The following is a 20,071-nucleotide window of genomic DNA, read 5'->3' on the forward strand; positions in this document are numbered from 1 at the left end:
CCACTTGTCTCCTTAGCTGGGGCCTAGCCTGACTCTGAGGTGGCTCCCCTTCCAGAGCACAACGCCCCAGCTTGAGCTCCATCCTGCCGCTGCAGTGGGGCTCCCTGAAGTGACCTTAACCCCCCTGCAATTACCTCCACTGCTCTGGCCCCGAACCTCCAGCCCAGAGCTCAGCAGCTCCAAGCAGGAGAGGAGCCCAGCCAGAGCCAGACCTTGAGTCTGGAGACCTGGAACATCCTCTCCCCAGGGCAGCAGGACCAGGGGGCCCCAAATCCTGAGTCATGGACACGCATCACAGCACATAGCCCTCCCACTGCCTGTAACCCCCCCACATACAGACCCCCCACTGCGTAGAGCCTCCCCCCCCGCCATGTAGCCCCAGGGCGCTGGAACAATTTTTACAGTGGTGGGGCTGAGAGCCATTCAACCAAACTGTAAACCCTGGAGCTGATGGAAACCGCTTCAAACCAGGGGGTGCAGCAGCCCCCCCCCACTCCAGAACCTATGTGTAGCCTCCATCGTGTATAGAGCCCCCCCCGCATGTAACCCCCCACAGCCTACAGAGCCCCCCCACAGCATGTAACCCCCCCGCAGCCTACAGCGCCCCCCCCGCATGTAGCCCCCCCACAGCCCCAATGCTGAACGTAACCCCCCCACAGCCTACAGAGCCCCCCCCGCATGTAACCCCCCCACAGCCCCAATGCTGAACGTAACCCCCCCAGCCTACAGAGCCCCCCCACAGCATGTAAGCCCCCCGCAGCCTACAGATCCCCCCCCGCATGTAACCCCCCCACAGCCCCAATGCTGAACGTAACCCCCCCAGCCTACAGAGCCCCCCACAGCATGTAACCCCCCCCACAGCCTACAGCGCCCCCCCCGCAGCTCGCCCCCCCGCACCTCTTGGAGCGCTGCAGCAGGTCGCCCTGGCCGCGCTGGCCCCGGTAGCCGGGCGGCGCCGCGCCCCAGCAGCTCGGGTCCGACATCGCCGCCGGGCGCCGGCTCCCGGCTCCGCTCCGGCCGGGCCCAGCCGGCACCAGAGCGCGGCGCGGCGCGGCGGGCCCAGGAGCCTCCCCGCGCGGGCCGCTCCCGCCCCGGGGCTGGGCCCGGCCGGTCAGAGCCCGCCCCCCCCGCGCCTCCCCCCGGCAGCGGAGCCCGCCCCGCCCCCGAGCCCCATCGGAGCCCGCCCCGCCCCCGAGCCTCCCTGGAGCCCCTCCCCCCCCCCGAGCTCTGAGCCCCATCGGAGCCCGCCCCCCCCCCAGCCTCCCTGGAGCCTCTTCCCCCCCCCCCCGAGCTCTGAGCCCCATCGGAGTCCGCCCCCCCCCAGCCTCCCTGGAGCCTCTCCCCCCCCCCCAGCTCTGAGCCCCATCGGAGTCCGCCCCCCCCCAGCCTCCCTGGAGCCTCTTCCCCCCCCCCCGAGCTCTGAGCCCCATCGGAGTCCGCCCCCCCCCAGCCTCCCTGGAGCCTCTCCACCCCCCCCCCGAGCTCTGAGCCCCATCGGAGTCCGCCCCCCCCCAGCCTCCCTGGAGCCTCTTCCCCCCCCCCCCGAGCTCTGAGCCCCATCGGAGTCCGCCCCCCCCCAGCCTCCCTGGAGCCTCTTCCCCCCCCCCGAGCTCTGAGCCCCATCGGAGTCCGCCCCCCCCCAGCCTCCCTGGAGCCTCTTCCCCCCCCCCCGAGCTCTGAGCCCCATCGGAGTCCGCCCCCCCCCAGCCTCCCTGGAGCCTCTTCCCCCCCCCGAGCTCTGAGCCCCATCGGAGTCCGCCCCCCCCCCCCGAGCTCTGAGCCCCATCGGAGTCCGCCCCCCCCCCAGCCTCCCTGGAGCCTCTTCCCCCCCCCCCGAGCTCTGAGCCCCATCGGAGTCCGCCCCCCCCCCCGAGCTCTGAGCCCCATCGGAGTCCGCCCCCCCCCCAGCCTCCCTGGAGCCTATCTCCCCCCACACCCCGCCAGAGCCTGCCCCCTCTGGAGCCCCCCTGGAGCCAGCCAGCCTCCCCCCCACATCAGAGCCTGCCCCACCCCCCACCTGGAGCCCCCCCCCCAGCCTCCCAGCCCTTCCGGAGCCTTCCTCCCCTGCCCCCCCTGGAGCCAGGCAGCCTCCCTCCCCGCATCAGAGCCTGCCCCACCCCCCTCCGAGCCTGCCTCCCCCACCCCCTTCCGGAGCCTGCCCCCCTCCGAGCCCCCCCAGAGCCTCCCTCCCACACCCCCCATCGGCCCCCTTCCTGCCCCCAAGCTGATCTAATGCCCCCTTCCTTTCCCAGCTCCCAGCTAACATGCTTGCTGCTCCAGCCACCCAGGAGGGGCTACACTGCCCCTGGGGCTGTGGAAGGGGGGTGCTGGCGAGTGGGGTCACTGCAGGCGCTGTCTGCGAACCCCGCACCCATCCTGCCCCACTGGCTGAAGACACCTTGCTGGGGTGTGTGCAGAGCCGGAGCAGTTGTCATGGTCACTGCGTGGCATTTGTGTATTTCCTGCTGTCTAAGCCACATATAAATACAGACCTTTGTAGAAGTACCATGGCAAAGCCACGCGCTGCTCAGCGCTCGTCACATCGGCCAGGCCCAGGCAGCAGCGGGGCCTAGTGGAAATCCACTGAAATCCCAGCAGGGTGCATTCAGATTTTACAGCCTCCGTGCAGCTCCCCTGCACATCTCTGCCACAGAGCCCTGTGCAGCAAGGATCGGCAGACACCCTGCAAAAGAGGGCCCTTCCCGCCTGACAGACAGACATTAATTCCAGACAAACTACCATGGGACAGGAAAACCTCCGCAAGTGCAAAAAAGTCGAGCACTCCAGTTAGGAAACGGCAGAATGAAGACCGCCCGGGCAACCACGTGCTGCCTTCGAGGGCCAGATTTTCAAAAACGCTCTATGCCTACTGTTCTCAGTGGGAGCTCCTGAAAATCTGGGCCCATTTGTGGATACTGGGCCCATCTGAAAATCCTGGCCCATTAGGGTGAGCCAACTCCCACTGAACCCAATGGAAGGCTTTCCAGCGCTTCCAAAGGGCACTGGTCTATCACACAGAGCCCTATTTTCCACTAACCTTGTTCTCTAAAACAACTGAGCAAAACTTCAAAAACCTAAAAACAAAAAATTCAACCTGAAGCAGAGACCAAGCCTGGAAAATTTCAACTTAAACAGTTTGCTAAAGTTATAAGCAACTGAAAAAGGGTTAGAAAACTTAGAACAGGTCATGTTAAGGAACCTTAACCACAGGTGTTTCTGCTGCCTTGCCTATAACATTCGTATCTCTACCCCTCAGTGTCCACCTCAGCCCCTCAGTGCAGGGGACATGATACAAACACAATCAAAATGTCATTTGAAACATCATTGACCACAAACACATCAAAACAATCGAGGAATTGGAATCATCTCACCCACAGGAATTGCACGCAGACTCAGCTGGCCCCAGCACGGGCACAGATGTGCCGGGATTTTAGCCAGTGAAAATACTTGGGAGAGAGAATTTAATCCCAATCTCCCTTTTTCCTCTCCTGAAAGTCCTAATTAATACTGAATCTGTGGCATCCCAGTTGTCTCCACAGCGACTGTCTGATGTAACACTCAACGCAGCAGGCACTCCCACAGGAGAAGCCAGCCCATCTGGGCCAACTGAAGGATCTTCAGCACTAAGGTAGGAGGAGGAGACCGAAAGTTACAAGAAAGTTAAACTGCTGTTTGCATAAATGTTCTGTTGTTTTGGGCTTGCCAGGGATGAAAAGCCTCCTTTAAGCACATGTCTGCTCAGTGAAGGAGGCGTTAAGCAAAAGGGTCGTTGCAGGAACAGAACCCCAGAGCCACAGGAAAGCAATCCCCTCCACAGCGAGGGAACTGGGTTGGGCAAGAGCAGGAGGCTTTTCCGCTCTGTGGTCACATAGCGTGAGTGTCTTAACGTTGCAAAAATGTGCCTAGCTTCTTCCTTCCTTGGCAGAAGAGCTCCAGCCAGCAGGTTACAGATTTTGCACGTTCTTTTCTTAGCCCTGGTTAACACACAGCGTTTGTACCAGTCTGTGACTATGGCTAGAGGTGTGAGTTTCTACTGGAATAGTGATACTGGTGCAGTCCCTGTGTGGACACAGTTATGCCAGTAACAAGGTGCTTATACTAGCATAGAGGGAATATGCTATCTGCACTAGGGAGCTGTTCTGCTTTACCTACACTGGCACAGATAACGGGGTGCCACTTCTGTGTTTAGACAAGCCCTCCAGAAAGCTGTGAACTTCCCACTGCTCTTGTAGCAGTTCACCCTTGAGATGAATCACAATCCCCATGCAACAAGCCAAACGCAGCCCTGCTGGCAGAGATCAGTGTGGCAGTGAAGCTTAGTGCCGAGCGAGTCTGGCTCTCCAGTTACGAGGCTTGTCCGTTCCAACCATTCCCTTTTTACAATTAACACTTGTAGCCTCCAGTCTCTTCCTTTGTTACAGTTTAGCTCCTATACAACCAGGAGTTTAGTACCTAGAAATCTAAATTGAGAGAGAAACCTGGACCCAATCTCAGCTTTCTTATAGCTACAATAATGAGAAATCCACTTCTTGCCAATCCCACACAAAATCGGTGTCTGAATAATCATGAATAATTATTAATGACTAATCATTAAGAGTGTCCAGTGCTTTTCAGCCAGACGGATCTCCCAGTGCATTTTACAAACCATGGACTGGACTCTGCAGCGTGACCCACATGCAGGGCTGAAGAAATGGGGAGAAAGGGGGACAACTGTATTGGGGCCCCACACTTAGGAGGGCCCCCAACATATCTGACTGGGGTGAAGTTGAAGGTGGTTGCAGTGAACACGATGCACCAGGGACCCAAATTTCTCCTGACGGGCTTGACCACATGGACAGACCCCATTGCTTGTCCATGGCCCCACTGATGCTCTGAGCAAGCCCGAATCCACCTCTGTCGACATCACTGCAGGATCAGGGCCTATAGGTATTACTTTGCCCCGGACTGAGAAGCAGTTTCCTCCAGAACAGGACACAGCACCCGTTTAACAACACAGAGCAACACTACACAACTTTTCAGGACAGGAAATGAAGATGAATACCATAGCCAACGAAAATGACACAGGGGATTTAGGGAGGCAGGAAGCAATTACTCATGCTGGAATTTACCCAGCACACAACAATTACCAAGAGTGCTCTGAATCTTTAGGTTTCAGAGTAGCAGCAATGTTAGTTTGTATCTGCAAAAAGAAAAGGAGGACTTGTGGCACCTTAGAGACGAACAAATTTATTTGAAGTGAGCTGTAGCTCACGAAAGCTTATGCTCAAATAAATGTGTTCGTCTCTAAGGTGCCACAAGTCCTCCTTTTCTTTTTTCTGAATCTTTAATGACCACAAGTGGCCAAGACCGCAGTTTACATCTTATCCCCAAAACAGCACCCCCACCAACACTTTGCATGTTGGAGCATCTGTTCATGACTGCAAGAAAGGGTAATACACACTTGAACCTGGGTGCTTTGGAGGGTTCCATGCAAGTACTAACTAGGCCCAGCCCTGCTTCATTGGAGAGCTGACAAGATCACAGCAAAAGATAGTATGGGTGCAGCCTAATTAATGCAAACAATAAGAGACACAGTCATTAACGCAAGGGCATTCTGAAGGCTGCCAAGACACCCATAGCTCAGCCACACTGTGTCTGTACAATGCAAGCCACCTCCCCCACCCAGTCATCACTACGCTTCCAGCAAGATCCTTTGTGCGAGAAGCACTGCGTCACCATGACAACTTCCTCTAGCTCACTCTTCCTGGTGCTGCAGTTAGAGCTCGAATGCACAAAGGAGCATCTGCAACTGACATGTTCCTAAGGGCCAGCAATATGTTTTCCGCAGTCACACTGGGAAAGCATCGGATGGTTTTTATTAGTGGTGAACAATTAGGACATGATGATCTGACCAGCCCCAGTGGCTTCCGGCTGGGAGATCCAAAACCATGCTCTGAAGTGCCCGTAGCCTCTGTTTGCCGGAAGCTGGGAATGGGTCACAGGGGATGGATCACTTGATGAGTCCCTGTTCTGTTCATTCCCTGTGAAGCTCCTGGCATTGGCCACTGTTAGAAGACAGGATACTGGGCTAGATGGACCTTTGGGTTGACCCAGTGTGGCCGTTCTTATGGCCTTCAGCTTGCCTTTTTTTTTTATGTATGTTGCCTAAGGGCTGGATTCAAGGAGGACAAAACCTTCAATTTCAATTAACTTCAATAACAATTAACTTAGGCTTGAACAGAGACTGGGAGTGGCTAAGTCGTTATGCAAGGTAACCTATTTCCCCTTGTTTTTTCCTACCCCCCCCCCCCCCACCATTCCTCAGATGTTCTTGTTTAACCCTGGATTTGTGCTGGAAATGGCCCACCTTGATTATCATACACATTGTAAGGAGAAAGAAAAGGAGTACTTGTGGCACCTTAGAGACTAACCAATTTATTTGAGCATAAGCTTTCGTGAGCTACAGCTCACTTCATCAGATGCAGTGAGCTGTAGCTCACAAAAGCTTATGCTCAAATAAATTGGTTAGTCTCTAAGGTGCCACAAGTACTCCTTTTCTTTTTGCGAATACAGACTAACACGGCTGTTACTCTGAAACCTGTCATTGTAAGGAGAGTGATCACTTTAGATAAGCTATTACCAGCAGGAGAGTGGGGTGGGGGGAGAGAAAACCTTTTGAAGTGATAAACACCCATTTTTTCATGGTCTGTGTGTATAAAACATCCTCACTGCATTTTCCACTGAATGCATCTGATGAAGTGAGCTGTAGCTCACGAAAGCTTATACTCAAATAAATTGGTTAGTCTCTAAGGTGCCACAAGTACTCCTTTTCTTTTTGCGAAAACCTTCAAAGTAAATTTCCAACCACCACTCTTTCCCCTGCAATAAGGTAGCTAGAGGATCAAGTACTGTACCTGGATTAAATTGCACCTAGAAAAGGGAGTCCTCCCACACAGTGAAAACATGGCTCCTAAGCCTTATCTACACTGGGGAGATTTTGCAAGAATCTCCCACCATTGCTAACACCTGTTCATGTCCCTCAGAAGATTCTACATAACCAGCCAGAGTTTTAAGCAACATATAATCTAGCCCTGCTCAGAGCCATCCACACTGGGCTCCCAGGCAGCTGTGCGAACACCTGTGGCACTGAGTTGGCTTTAGCAATCTTTACAGAATTTCCCCAGCGTAGACATGTCTAGAGCCTGCCCTTCCGCAGCCCAGGCCAACCCTTGCTAAACACGGCCCCGCCTTTGTGCAGAAAGCAAGTGGCTATTTTATCGTCATGCCCAGAAAGTTTCTTTTTGTATGCAAAATAAATGTCCTTCCTGAGACCCATGAATCTGATGATTACAGTGGAGGTCAGAAAAAAGAAAAAAGATTTGTAGGCTTGCTGCTTTCCCACGGCCAGAGAGACCAGACAGATTCCATGCCTCAGCCATTCATGCCCTGCAAAGTGCAGTTTAGACGACTCTTGCTGTATTTATGATTAAACTGGTTGCTGACTGGCTGGCGGGGTCATTTTGTTTCTAGACTTATCATCAGAGACCTCCTGTACTCACCCTGTCTTGTACAGCCACTTCTGGGCACAGTATCACATACTTGTTGTGTTGGAGAATTCTCTCAGGCATTTATGTTCATCAAGAGAGATCTCTGTAACATTGGAAAGCCTGCAACAGGGAAAGGAAAAACCTAGAGATATAATCCCCCTATGTTTTAATTCCTCTCCTGGCTTGATTAGTAGGGCAGGTGCTAAGTGATCACAAGTGTAAATTGCTTGTTATCACCTTTTCAGAAAGTGTACAACAGCTGCCTGAAAAGCACAGTCTAAAGCCTTTTAAAGGGCAACTGTCAAACCAAAACATTGCAGCAAACAGGGCAAGTATCTGGAAAGTGTGAACAGGAGCAGTTAAGTGTCAGAGGTTCTCTAGAGAGCTTCCAGCATGGTTTGAATCTCTGTAGGCACAGAGGCCATGTCTACACTACAAAAATTAAACTGACCTAATTTACATCGTCATACAGCCGCCACAGCAATTACATTACTTGTGTGCGTCTACACTTTGCTCCTTGCATCGGCAGAGCATGTCCTCACCAGCAGCGCTTGCACCAGTCGGTGCGGGGAATTGTGGGACGGCTTCTGAAAGCCAGCAACAGTGGATGTAAGCAATGCAGTGTCTACATTCTCACCATGTTGCCCTAACTACATCGACATTGACTCTACACCTCTCATGGAGGTGGAGTTCTTAAGTCAATGTAGCAGGCAAGTTTTGTTGGTGGGAGAGAAATTTTGGTCATTTACAGAGTTAGGTCGACATAAGCTGCCTTGCATCTACCTAACTCTGTAGTGTAGAGCAGGGCAGAGACTTTAAAGAGAGTTCTCTCTGGCGATGAAAGGTCAGGCTCGTGGCCTGAAACACTGAAGAATCATTCTGGAACTACTATCTTGCTTGCAGATTACCTAGGCCAAATTTTCTGCCTGAGTAAACAGGTGCAACCCCACCGATTTAAGATAATTTGGTCCCATAATCCTACCTGTATAAGAATGAAACCAAACAGGCCTAAGAACTAAACATCAGCAACAAAATCCTCAAAAACAAGCACCTGCCACCCCAGGATTCTATTCCTATAGAAGTTTCACTCAGGAAAGCGACACTTTTTGCCTTCTTCAGCAGCGTGGGGAATAGGTCACTTGCAGGTTTGAACTAGTGTAAATGGTGGATTTTCTGTAACTTCAAGTCTTTAACCATGATCTGAGGACTTCAGGAACTCAGCCAGGGGTTAGGGGTCTACTGCAGGGGTGGGTGGGTGAGTGAGGTTCCGTGGCTGCAATGTGGGGGGGGGGGTCAGACTAGCCGATCACGATGGTCCCCTCTGACCGTAAAGTCTGTGAGTCCCCACCTCCCTGCAGTGTATTCTGAAATTGGAGAGATATTGAATGCACACATCTGTCCCCAACTGCGACCGACATCTGGAATGAGCTTTGTGGCACTGCAGCATCTCCCCAGTGTGGTTTGGTTTAGTGCATCTTTTCCCCTCTGGAAAGAACAATAACTACTGGAGAAAGAACCTGCATAATTCTGGGCCATAATGAAGCAGAATCAAACTCTCCAGCAGGATAATTAAGCTCCGCAGAGAAGAGGTGATTCTTAGTTTGACTGTTTCTGTGCAGTTACCTCAATGAATTCCTTCTCTGTAATATGGCAGCTCATCCCTTTAGACCTTGGTGCCCCTACTGCCAGCTTACTAATGGAGAAACACAAACCACTTAGAAGCTCCCAGTCAGTCGACCAGCCACCAGCACCCCAGGGTCTCTCCTGGGTTCAGCTTGGGGAAGGTTTCGAATTTTTCTTTCTTAGGATGTTCCGAGGGCTCCCTGCACTCCCGGACCTGCTCTTCCCAAGAGAAGTGTCAGTCCCACAGCTGGGGGGCTGGATTACAGGTTGGGAGACTCCTCCGGGAGGAAAATGGCAAGTCAATTCCCAGCTCCCCAGACAGATGCTGGGTGGCGCAAGCCAGCAGAACTGCCTCTGCTGGACCATGAGAGAGCAAAGCATTATGGACCCCCCACCTTTGCACTTGTAAAAATGCACCCAACCAGAAAAAGTCTCTAGCCTCTGGTTTATCAGCAGCATATGCTGGGCTGGTTGGGCGCATACGTGGAGTCTGCACAGCCACACACACACACAAGCACAAATAAACACACAGAGCAAACTGACTGCGTTCAATATGCACTCAAGTCTAATTAATGCGAGAGGAAGGAATCAAAGGGTTCCAGAACCGGGCTAACATCCTGGTGAGAAGAAACATGAGCCTTTCGGCTGATGCCCTTGTGACATGGCTTGTGTCACTCAGACCCTCTTAGCAGGTTAGTACCACTGGCACCAGGTACCTGCACCTGTAATGTAGGAGAGACGCCTTTTGGGAGGGGCTTCAGAGCCCTGATCCTGCACCGCTAATGCCAAGGCAGTGAACCAGGCCCTTGGGCTGATCTCAGAGAATCCAGATCTGGGGATCACAATAGGTTTGTCTGGAAAAGGATAACACCAAGTGTAACAGATACACACATGCAGCCTCCTGGTGCAGACCAGCCATCACTAAGGCCTGCCCTGTGCCAGCACCCCACACTCCAGTGTGTGGAGGATCCAGGGTCCTACCCACCTCACCACCACAGCTACACCTGGATCTTGTGTCTCTTCATGCCCCTCCTCCATCACTCTGTTCACTCAACAATCACCATCACTGGGGCAGGAGCAGGCTTCATCTGGATCAGCCTCCCTACATCTCTGATCCCCAGCAGATCTCAGCTGAACACAGCCCCATTCTCCCTGGCCCTGCCCCAAACCTCTCTCCCTCTTCCCCACCTGTCCTTAGTTAGACTCGGTAAACGCATCAATTCAGCAAAGCACTTTGGGATAGAGTGTGTACATCAGGATGCACAGAATAAAGTCACACGCACACACAAAGCAGAGCGTGTACACGCACACTGTGTTCCCGTTAGCTGTAAGCAAGTACCCAGCGCAGCTGTAAGGTTTTGAGACCCTCGTCTCTGCTGCCACCAGATCGGACCTCATGAGAAACATGGATCTTTGCCCTGCCCAGGAAGCCGTCCTTCTCATTCCCAGCCTGATGCTCAGTGAGGAAAGTGCCTCTTTATGAGACTGCAAAGGAAAAACGCAGCCTCTCAAGCCCTGAGCCTGCAGGCTCCCTGTGCTGAGGGGTCCCCTTCCCGCCACTGGCCATTCCCTGCTTCTCCGCCCTTTTTGGCCACCCTGAAACCAGAGAACTTTCAATCCCAGAAAACAGGGACCCGAGGGCAGGGCAGCCCATGGCCAGAGGCTCAGTCTCAGGTTCACCTGAGTTGGCCATGCCGACATTACGGCATGCTGCCTCAGCCCCTCCGCCGCACCGCTGACTGGGAGCCGCTGGAGGTAAGCCCCCGCCCAAGCCCCTGCCCTGAGCCAGAGCCCCCTCCTGCACCCCAAAACCCTCATCCCCGGCCCCACCCCAGAGCCCACACCCTCAGGCCAGAGCCCTCACACCCCCCTGCACCCCAACCCCTTGCCCCAGCTCTGAGCCCCCCCAAACCTCTCATCCCCAGCCCTACCCCACAGCCCTCACCCCAACCCCCTGCCCCAGCGCAGAACCTCCTCCCACACCCTGAATCCCTCCTCCCCAGCCCCACCTCAGAGCCCTCACCCCCTGCCACAACCTGCTGCCCCCTCCCACACTCCAAATTCTTCGGCCCCAGCCTGGAGCCCCCTCCTGCACCCCAAGCCTCTCCTCTCCAACCCCACCCCAGAGCCCTTACCCCCTCCCGCATCCCAACCCACTACCTCAGCCCAGAGCCCTCTCCCGCACCATGAACTCCTAATTTCTGGCCCCACCCCAGAGCTGGCACCCCCAGCCAGAGCCCTCACACGCTCCTGCACCCCTACCCCAGCCCAGTGAAAGTGAGTGAAGGTGGGGGAGAGCAAGACAGCGAGGGAGGGGGAATGTAGTGGGCGGGGCCTCAGGCAAGGGGCGGGGCCTCAAGCAAGGGGCGGGGCTAGGGTGTTCGGTTTTGTGTTATTAAAGAATTGGCAACCCTAGCCCCTCCCTGGGGGGCTGTGAGCTGGGGGGGGCGGGCGCGAGACACAATGGGCACTGACACGTTCCCAACTCCCACGGAGCCCCTGCCGGGTCAGACGAAGGAGCTGCCACCAGACAGCGCGAACCCCCAGCCTTCCCCAGGGGCACACGGCTACTGGGAAGGGAACTCGGCTCCAGAAAATGCCCCCTGCAGCCTGGGGGCGAGCACGACGCCACTGGCTCAGCCACAGGCCCTTGGCCTGGTGCAGTGGGGCCCTGGAGTGCCTGAAAACCACTGGGAACCATGGGGCCCACCCGTGCTGCCCCCCACTGAGCAGCGCCAGCCTCCTCCAGCCAAGCCAGAGAAAGCAAACAGCTGGGAAACTGCCCAAGTCCTGGGTGCATCCTCCCTGCTGCCATGACAGCTCTGCAATACCCAGGTCACGTTCCACCCTCGCCACATAAGGCTGCGTCCTGCGGGGCAAACAGACACATTGGCATCGAGAGGAGCTGCCTAGCGTCTCCCCACACCCTGCTCCCTGAGTCCCTGCCACCAGAAATGCCCTCACCCCCTATGCTGCTGGGCACGCTTTGGGAGAAGTACCCCAGGGAGCCATGGGCACAGTTACAGAGACACACAGAGGGTACAATTCCCTGCTGTCACATACGTGCCTGTCCGGCTAATGGCAGACAGGGTCTGACTGCTCTCAGATCCAGCTGGTCTCTCTCCAGGGCACAGCCACGCGGTCAGGAGGAGCCTGGCTCTGGATCTGCTTGGATGTGTGTGGGGCAGGCAGGACCTGCCCCTCCAGCTGGAGTCCAGCATTAATGCCCCATTGCAGATGGAGCAGGAGCCGGGTGGGAATTAACCTGTCAGACAAAACCCTTCCCATTGCCCCATTAACGGTCGCTCCCCGCTGGAACCAGAGACAAGGGGAAGAGATGAACTAATAGCCCGTAATGCTGAGACCCTGCGCCAGCCCGATGCACACAGCTGCCCCCCCCAGCCCAATCCAATCCACACAGCCGAGAGCGGGGCCCCCCAGTCTGACCCACAGGGCCAGCCCCTCCCAGCCTGGCCCAACCCACACAGCCGAGAGCGGGGCCCCCCAGCCTGGCCCAACCCACACAGCCGAGAGCCAACCCCTCCACAGAGATACCCCCGCCCCCAGCCTGGAGAGACCCGACCCGCACAGCCATGAGCAGAACCAGGCCACTCAGGACCCCCAGCCCGACCCGCAGAGCATCAGTGATAGGAGTGCTCAGAGCGGGGGTCACTGACAAGCGGGAAGGGCTGGAGAAGGCAGCCGTGCAGCCTGTCCCCCATGACAGAGATGCAGAGACTGGGCTGGGAGGCTGCCAGCTTGGGGTTAAAGGTGCTGGCACTCGGGCACTGGCCCCGTTTCATACCAAGAGAAACAAGGTCACCTGCCACGAGCGCGGGTGGCACCCAGTCCAGACGAGGGCCCCCTTGCACCCGAGCCCTGCGGTGCCCGGTCCTGACAGGCAGTGCTAGGAAACTCCTGCAGCTCCACACGTTATCCGGCAGGAGGAGCATGGGCCACACACTGGATCACGACTCCAGCTGCAGGCTTCCAAGCCACCCTCCCCATCCCCCCTCGCTGTCACCACCCCATCCAGCTGTTTGAGGGGAGGGGGCAGTTTAATTGCACAGTGACAGTGGGGTGCAGCAGGGCACTGAGCCCCGCACTGACCCAGACGATCCCGGGTATAACACAGTGGGTTTCTTGGCTGGACCCCCTTGACTCACTCTCCCCCACCCCCCCGGGGCCATTCACGGGCAGCCTCAGCCAGAAGGTTCAGGCCCCTTTGGGGGCCCAAGTGCAGAGGAGGGACAGGCGCTTTCCCCCGGCTGTCCTGGCGTGGCTGGAACGTGTCCCCCCCCCCAGTACAAGGGATGTTGCGTGGCAGAGCACAGCCCATGGCAGCACTCAGACGCGCCTGGCCCTAAAGCAGGGCAGCAGGTGCGTTCAGCGCTGCAGCAGGAACCTCCCTTGCCTGTCCTGCCCAGGAGGGTTTTGATCTGCACCATGCTGCCCCGTGCAAAGGGCGGGGCCGCTGCCACCAGGGGCTCCCACTCAGAACTGCGACCAGAGGGTTTACAGCCTGCTGCATCCCCCAGGGCGCCCCCAGGGCTGCTCCCTTTTTCCGTCCTCCCTGACAGCTCTGTCCCAGCCCCAGCTGTGCTGGGTGGTGCTAGGGGACCGCAGGGTCTTACCTCCAGGGATGCAGGGTTAGTAACGGGCTGCAGGGGCTGCAGGGACTGCAGGGGCTGAGCAGAGTCGGGCTCTGGCTACTTGGAGACAAACTGTAAAGCAAGATGCACCAGACCAGTGTGAATTCAAATGCCCACCCCCTCCAGCGCCTCATGCACCCTAGCGCTGGCCAGCAGCGACTCAAGGCCACACTCCTCCAGGCTGCACAGACCCTCCAGTGGGGCTTCTATGGGGGGTCTTGAGGGTCAGGATTGAGAGGCCCCTTGGGGGGTGGGGCTGGACTACCAGGAGGCTAAGGAGAGAGGAGCACCAGCACAGCTGTTTATGTGCAAGGAGTCCAGAACTGGAATGGCAGGGGGCTGCGGGACGGGAGTGAGGGGCTCCGGCAGAGCGGGGTGGGCGGAGCCCAGGGCTGGGGAAGCAGGGGCTGCAGGTCGGGAGTGAGGGGCACGGGCAGAGCGGGGTGGGGGGAGCCCAGGGCTGGGGAAGCAGGGGGCTGCGGGACGGGAGTGAAGGGCTCCGGCAGAGCGGGGTGGGGGGAGCCCAGGGCTGGGGAAGCAGGGGCTGCGGGTCGGGAGTGAGGGGCTCCGGCAGAGCGGGGTGGGGGGAGCCCAGGGCTGGGGAAGCAGGGGGCTGCGGGTCGGGAGTGAGGGGCTCCGGCAGAGCGGGGTGGGGGGAGCCCAGGGCTGGGGAAGCAGGGGGCTGCGGGACAGGAGTGAGGGGCTCCGGCAGAGCGGGGTGGGGGGAGCCCAGGGCTGGGGAAGCAGGGGGCTGCGGGTCGGGAGTGAGGGGCTCCGGCAGAGTGGGGTGGGGGGAGCCCAGGGCTGGGGAAGCAGGGGGCTGCGGGTCGGGAGTGAGGGGCACCGGAACGGGTCCCCCTCCCCGCGCCGGGCTCCAGCCAGGCCCCGGCGGACCCGCGCAAAGAAGCGCGCCCCGCCGCCGGCTCTCCCTGGGGAAGGGTCCGCGGACCCTGCGCTCTCCCGGCCGGGAACACACGGTCCCGCCGCGCAGGGGGCAGCCCGGGGACCCGTCGGACCGCGCAGCCCCCCCGCAGCGCAGCCCCGCACCCTGCGCGCCCCGGACTCACTCCAAGGTCAGAGACGGGATTTTCAGCCGGTCCCTCCGCGATTTCATGGCTGGGGCCGCCCCGCCCGGCCCGGCCCGGTTCCCAGCAGCGCAGCGGCCGGCACCAGGCGCCAGCCTCGCTGGATCGATCTGGGCACCGGCCGCCCCCGCCCGCCGCTCAGGGGCTGCGGCTCCCGCAGGGGGAGGCGGCCCGCGCCCCGGCGCAGGGACGACGCGCTCTGCGGGGCTGGCTCCGTGCCCCCTCCCCGCCCCCAGCACGGCCGGGCGCAGCGCGGGGCCCCTCCCGGCGCACCGGGGCCGCCGCCACCCCCCCTTGGCCCGACCCGCCGGGGCCCTGCAGGGGACGGTCCCAGACCCAGCACCCACCACTTGGGGCCAGGGGCACGAGGTGGCAGGGGCCCCTGCAGATCCGAGGGGAGCCCCAGGCTGTGCAAGGTCCAGGTGCCCCCCGCCCCCGCCAGGAGCCCCCCGCCCCCGCCAGGAGCCCGCCCCACCTCCTCCGTGCTCTCCCGTAGGGCCTGGGCCAAATACAGGCCCATGAGCCGGCGCTGGCCTCGGCTAACAACTGAGTCTTGAGCCTGGGCTCCCTTCGTGGAGCTGCAACTGACGTGACACCTGCTCTCAGCCCTTTGCCCAGAGTCCGGGCAACCTTCAGCCCCACGGCAATCTGCCCCCCTCCGGGAGGTCGGGCTACTCCCAGTCCCTGGCTGCCACTGAGGATCCACTGAGGATCTCATCCACAGGCCCTGGTCCAGACGGGAGTCAGTGCAGGGGTCAGACTCAAACCACGTTCATGGCAAACCCTCCACCAGGACGGGCCTTCGCATCGCAGGTCTGTCTGGCGGCTAGTCCTGGCATCACTGGGCGAGCCCTTGGCACAGCCACGAAAACTTCCCCCAACCCCCATGTGCTGCACGGCCCAAGCACGTGCACAGATCAGCAGGCAAAGGGTTAACCTGTGTTCCCCAGCCCCTACTGGGCACCACCCTGGTGCCCGCAGGGCGGTTGAGCCTGGGAAGGCAACTGAGCTTGGCCTTCAGGTTCACTTGGGTTTCCACACTGCATCAGAGGAAAATGGGCCAAACCCGCCCACAGTCCAACGGGCCTGGCCCCGCAGGCTCCCTGCCTCCTGGCAGAGGCCTCGGCACGGCCCTGAGGTGCCACTGTAGACACAGGACCGAACCCATCCCTGGTTCGACCCCACTGGCATGATGCCAGGAGGGATTTGTCTCAGTGCCCGGGCTCCCCCAGCTCAGAGCAAAGTGCCCCAGGGCGAGTGGGCAGCTCCAACGTCAGTCCCTCCCCAGGGTACCAGTGAGAGACTCAGGCCAGAGCCTCCAGTGCTGCCTGGGCCGGAGCCAGCCTGGGCCGGAGCCGCCCTGAGCACGGAGCCGCCCGGAAGGAGACAGCAAACCACCACCAAGCCCTTCAAAACAGCCCCTGCTGCACCCAACCCCCCGGCCTTGCCCTGACATGGGTAGCCCCAGGGCTGGCTGCGACTGAGGCATATCGCTGGAGCTCCGCACCCTGGGGGCCCGTTCCAGCAGGGAAATGATTTGAGCAAAGAAAAATGACACCCTTAAAAAGGCACCCCCCTCCCCCGACTCCAGCAGGGACCACGGTGCCATCCAGTCCCAGCTGGGCCCCGCAGCACAAGGGAAGGGCCAGAACTCTCTCCCGGGAGAAATCCCATCCCAGAGGTTCTGGGCCAGTTGGACCTTAAAGCTCACGCTGAAAAGCAGGGCTGGGCAGGCGTCCGTCGCTCGTACTTACATGTTTCCTCTGCGGGGCAGGCTCAGCTCCTTCTGCAATGAGAGGGCAGAGAAGAGAGGGGTCAGCCAGCTGCCCCCCCTGCCGTGCCATGGCAGCTGCTGCCAGCACCGTGCCTGCTGCAGCCCCAGAGCAGCCGGGGGGATTTCAGGCAGGCACGGTGCCCAGCCAGCGCATCAGACCCCACAGCCTGCCACAGGCTCTGCCCCTGCCCCCTCTGCCAGCTGGGAGGAGACAAATGGCTGCAGCTCAGCCTCCTCCAGCTCCCAACCAGCGGTGCCACCACGTGAGCCTCGCCGCTGGGCGCTAGTTCTGGCTGCTAACAACAGGACGAGGGGCAGGACTCCTGGGTTCTCTTTCTCGCTCCCAGGCTGGCACAGTGCGGGTCCTTGGGCACGTCTGGGACAGTTCTCTCTTTGGGGGCGCGCACGGCCTCGCTGGCTGAGGTTTCTGAAGGTCGTTGAGACCCACATGGAGAGGCGTGCGCCTCGTCTGGGGGAGCCAGCCCTCGGCCTAGCAGGGGAGGCTGAGAACGCCATGCTCTGAGTAGGGAGCCCAGGGCAGGCCAGCTGAGCACACTCCCCCCTGCAGTGTCCCACAGCTCTGCTCTCACGTATCCTGGCAAGCTGCAGCCCTGCTGAGCCTCTTCCTGCGTCTCAGGTCCGTCACCTCTCCTCGGGGTCAGACTGCTGTCGGCGCCGTGGCCTGGGCATGGATGGGTGTCTGGGCTCCCCACGTCTGGGTTCTCCCCGAGGCACCGCTTACACAGACGCTGCCCTTAAAGCGACCCTAGCCACGTCGAACATCAGCACCCCATGACCCTGTCTCGTGTTCTGAGTCCTCTGGGAGCAGCACGCTCAGCTTCTCCCACGGTTGTAAACTCCCCACCCCTCCGCAAATGTCTAACAAATCGCAGAGCCCTGGCGGATCCCCTCCCTTGCCCAGGTCAGGCACAGTGAGTGGCATTTCCCTGCAAAGACCCCTGACCCCAGCATGCAGGAGGGAGACAGACGCCTGGGGGAGGGAAGCAAAACAGAGACATTGTACAGCAGCTGGGCTGGGGGTGAAAGGCTGCCCATCCCATGATGCTTTGCTTGGAGGCCTGGCACCTGCCCAGCGTGAGCCCACGGCATGTGTGGAGCAGCCAGCAAGCAGCAATGAGAGCCCTGTTGACTTTTCCCCTCGGGCATACTTTTGCAAGAGCGGTTTGCTGGCGTGTGGCATGAGGGGACAAAGGTCAGTTCTTCGGAGGCCCCTGGGAATATCAGAGGGTGGTGCTGGGAGCAACTGCATCTGGGTGCGCACATCTGTGTGCCGAGGGGCGCAGACGCAGGCTGCACTCAGTGAGTTCGGTGGGGTGCACGGTGCGTGCACAAACGGTAGGTTCTGTGTGTGTGTCATTGTACGTGGGGGTGCCTGTGCACGCACTGAAGTGGAGGAACATTCCCCTGCCCAGGCTGGTGCTTCTTCCACTGCCCTGCCAGCAGCCGGAGGCCTAACACCCTGAGCCCCACACCTGCAGATTCCCACGCTCTCCAGCGACAAGCTAACAAACGCACCTCTCCAGCGCCACTGCCCCAGCCCTGCCCAGCCCCTGTAAGCAGCTTAGACACAGACGTGAAATTACACAGAGTTACTGGCACGACTCTAGGGCCTTCGCACACACTCACATCTGCTCCCCCAGACACACACCCCCAACGACATGGCCACTGACACATGCCCACGCATGTGTGCTCCCTACATGTACTCAAACACATCCACACATAAGCACAACCCCACCACATACACCCCTGCCGTCCACGCACACGCATGTGTGCCCGCACACCTCTTTCCTGGACAGCCTGTCTCCCCCCATCTCAGAATGGGGAAACCCCCACCCATGGTACAGTAATGGAATGCTAAACTGTATTACACAGTCCAGCCGCAAGGTGGAGCTGTGTGTAACACACCTTATTTAAGATAACCTCAGCCACACCGGGCAGAACATAAAAGACTGGTGTGTGTCTCTCCCAGAAGGAAGCTCTGTAGCCCGTCTATATCTGGCCCAGGAGCATGCCCTGGTGTCAAAAGTAAACTAGGGCCAGAGAACACAAACAACAAGGAACAAAGCACCAATGGTTGCAGGATCTCACCAACCTCTCCCTCTCCAGTGGGCCCCGGAGAACGTCAGCTGTGACAAACCTTCAGCGTGAACAGCCTGGAAGCAAGACTTTGCATTGCTTCCAAGCTCCACCAGGAAATGGATGATATTCAGGTATCTTCTTTAATCGATGCTCTGGTGAAGCAAGCAGAGTATATCTTTAAATCTTTTCCCTTTACTGACACCAGTCACAGAGGTGACTAGGAAAGGGTCCTGGTTACATTTGATGTATACTTTACACCTCAGAGAAATGTGGTTTATGAAAGAGCACATTTTATTTCACCAGAGAATTCAAGAAACAAGAGAAAATGTTGACTGTTTTCTAAGAGCTCTCCATGCATTCACTGCAAACTGTGGTTTGGGGATGGCAAAACATGAAAATATTAGGGACAGGCTGGTTATTGGGTTAACAGATAGAAACCTTTCACAGCAGCTACAATTAAAAACAGACCTTCTCAGATGCAGGCTGGCAGCCATGAGGGGCCAAGTGAGAAAGGACTCAATGGATTATTTGATGATACTGGACTTTTGAAAGGGGATCCCCTACAAATCAACTTAAGAGACGATGCTGAACCCTACAGTGTACAAACACCAGAGACCATGGAGGAGACTAGCTACAGATTTATGGCAATTCAGTGGACATCATCTGGTCATAGTGGACTATTTTTCCATGCTTATAGAAATAATGTATTTGAAGGACAGAACTGGGACACAGTGTTATTGAACAATTGACAAGCATTTTTGCTCACTTTGGTATTCCAGAAGAACTATTGATGGACAACAGGCCACACAATTCACTGCAGCAGAATTTAAGTCATTCTGAATGAAATACGATTTTGATCGTATTACCAGCAGCACATACTACCCACAAGCAAATGGAGAGGCTGAGATAGATGTACAGACAGCCGTGAAAATGCTACAGCAGGAAGATCCTTTCCTTGCTCTTCTGAGCTACAGATCAACACCTACAATAGCTCCTGGATATAGTCCAGCACAACAGGTGATTAGAAAACAACTGAGAACTACCATTCCAACTTTGGAAAAGAATCTATCTCCAAAGTGGCCAGACAGTAAGAGACTAGCCAAATCGGATAGAAAAGCAAAAACAGATTATGAACACTTTTATAACAGATGTGACTCAGAGAATTGCCGAGTCTAGAAGCTGGTGATCATGTTTGTGTCAACCTGGATGGAGAAAAAGGACGGACAACTCCAGCTGTCACATAGAAAAAGAATTCAGGGCTAATATGCAATTGAGATTGGCAGTGGGGAGTTCAACAAAAACCATCAACAT

At 57.6% G+C, this 20,071-nt stretch overlaps 1 protein-coding gene across 7 annotated transcripts in view; it reads right to left on the reverse strand.

Annotated features, from left to right (window-relative positions):
- Positions 1-20,071, reverse strand: part of MAST3 (microtubule associated serine/threonine kinase 3) — a 69,402-nt gene that overhangs the window by 42,676 nt on the left and 6,655 nt on the right. For 3 of the 7 annotated variants that reach the window (XM_074939757.1, XM_074939755.1, XM_074939758.1), the window contains exons 2-3: positions 16,641-16,672; positions 13,784-13,873 (exon numbers count right to left, since the gene is read on the reverse strand). In XM_074939757.1, the coding sequence (XP_074795858.1) occupies positions 13,784-13,873; positions 16,641-16,672 (122 nt within the window). Of the gene's footprint in view, positions 1-897; positions 1,004-13,783; positions 13,874-14,868; positions 14,994-16,640; positions 16,673-20,071 lie in introns of those variants that run through there. The other 4 variants (XM_074939762.1, XM_074939760.1, XM_074939759.1 and 1 more) reach the window with 3 other exon arrangements.

Source organism: Natator depressus, chromosome 25 (genome assembly GCF_965152275.1).
Source record: "Natator depressus isolate rNatDep1 chromosome 25, rNatDep2.hap1, whole genome shotgun sequence".
NCBI lineage: Eukaryota > Metazoa > Chordata > Testudines > Cheloniidae > Natator > Natator depressus.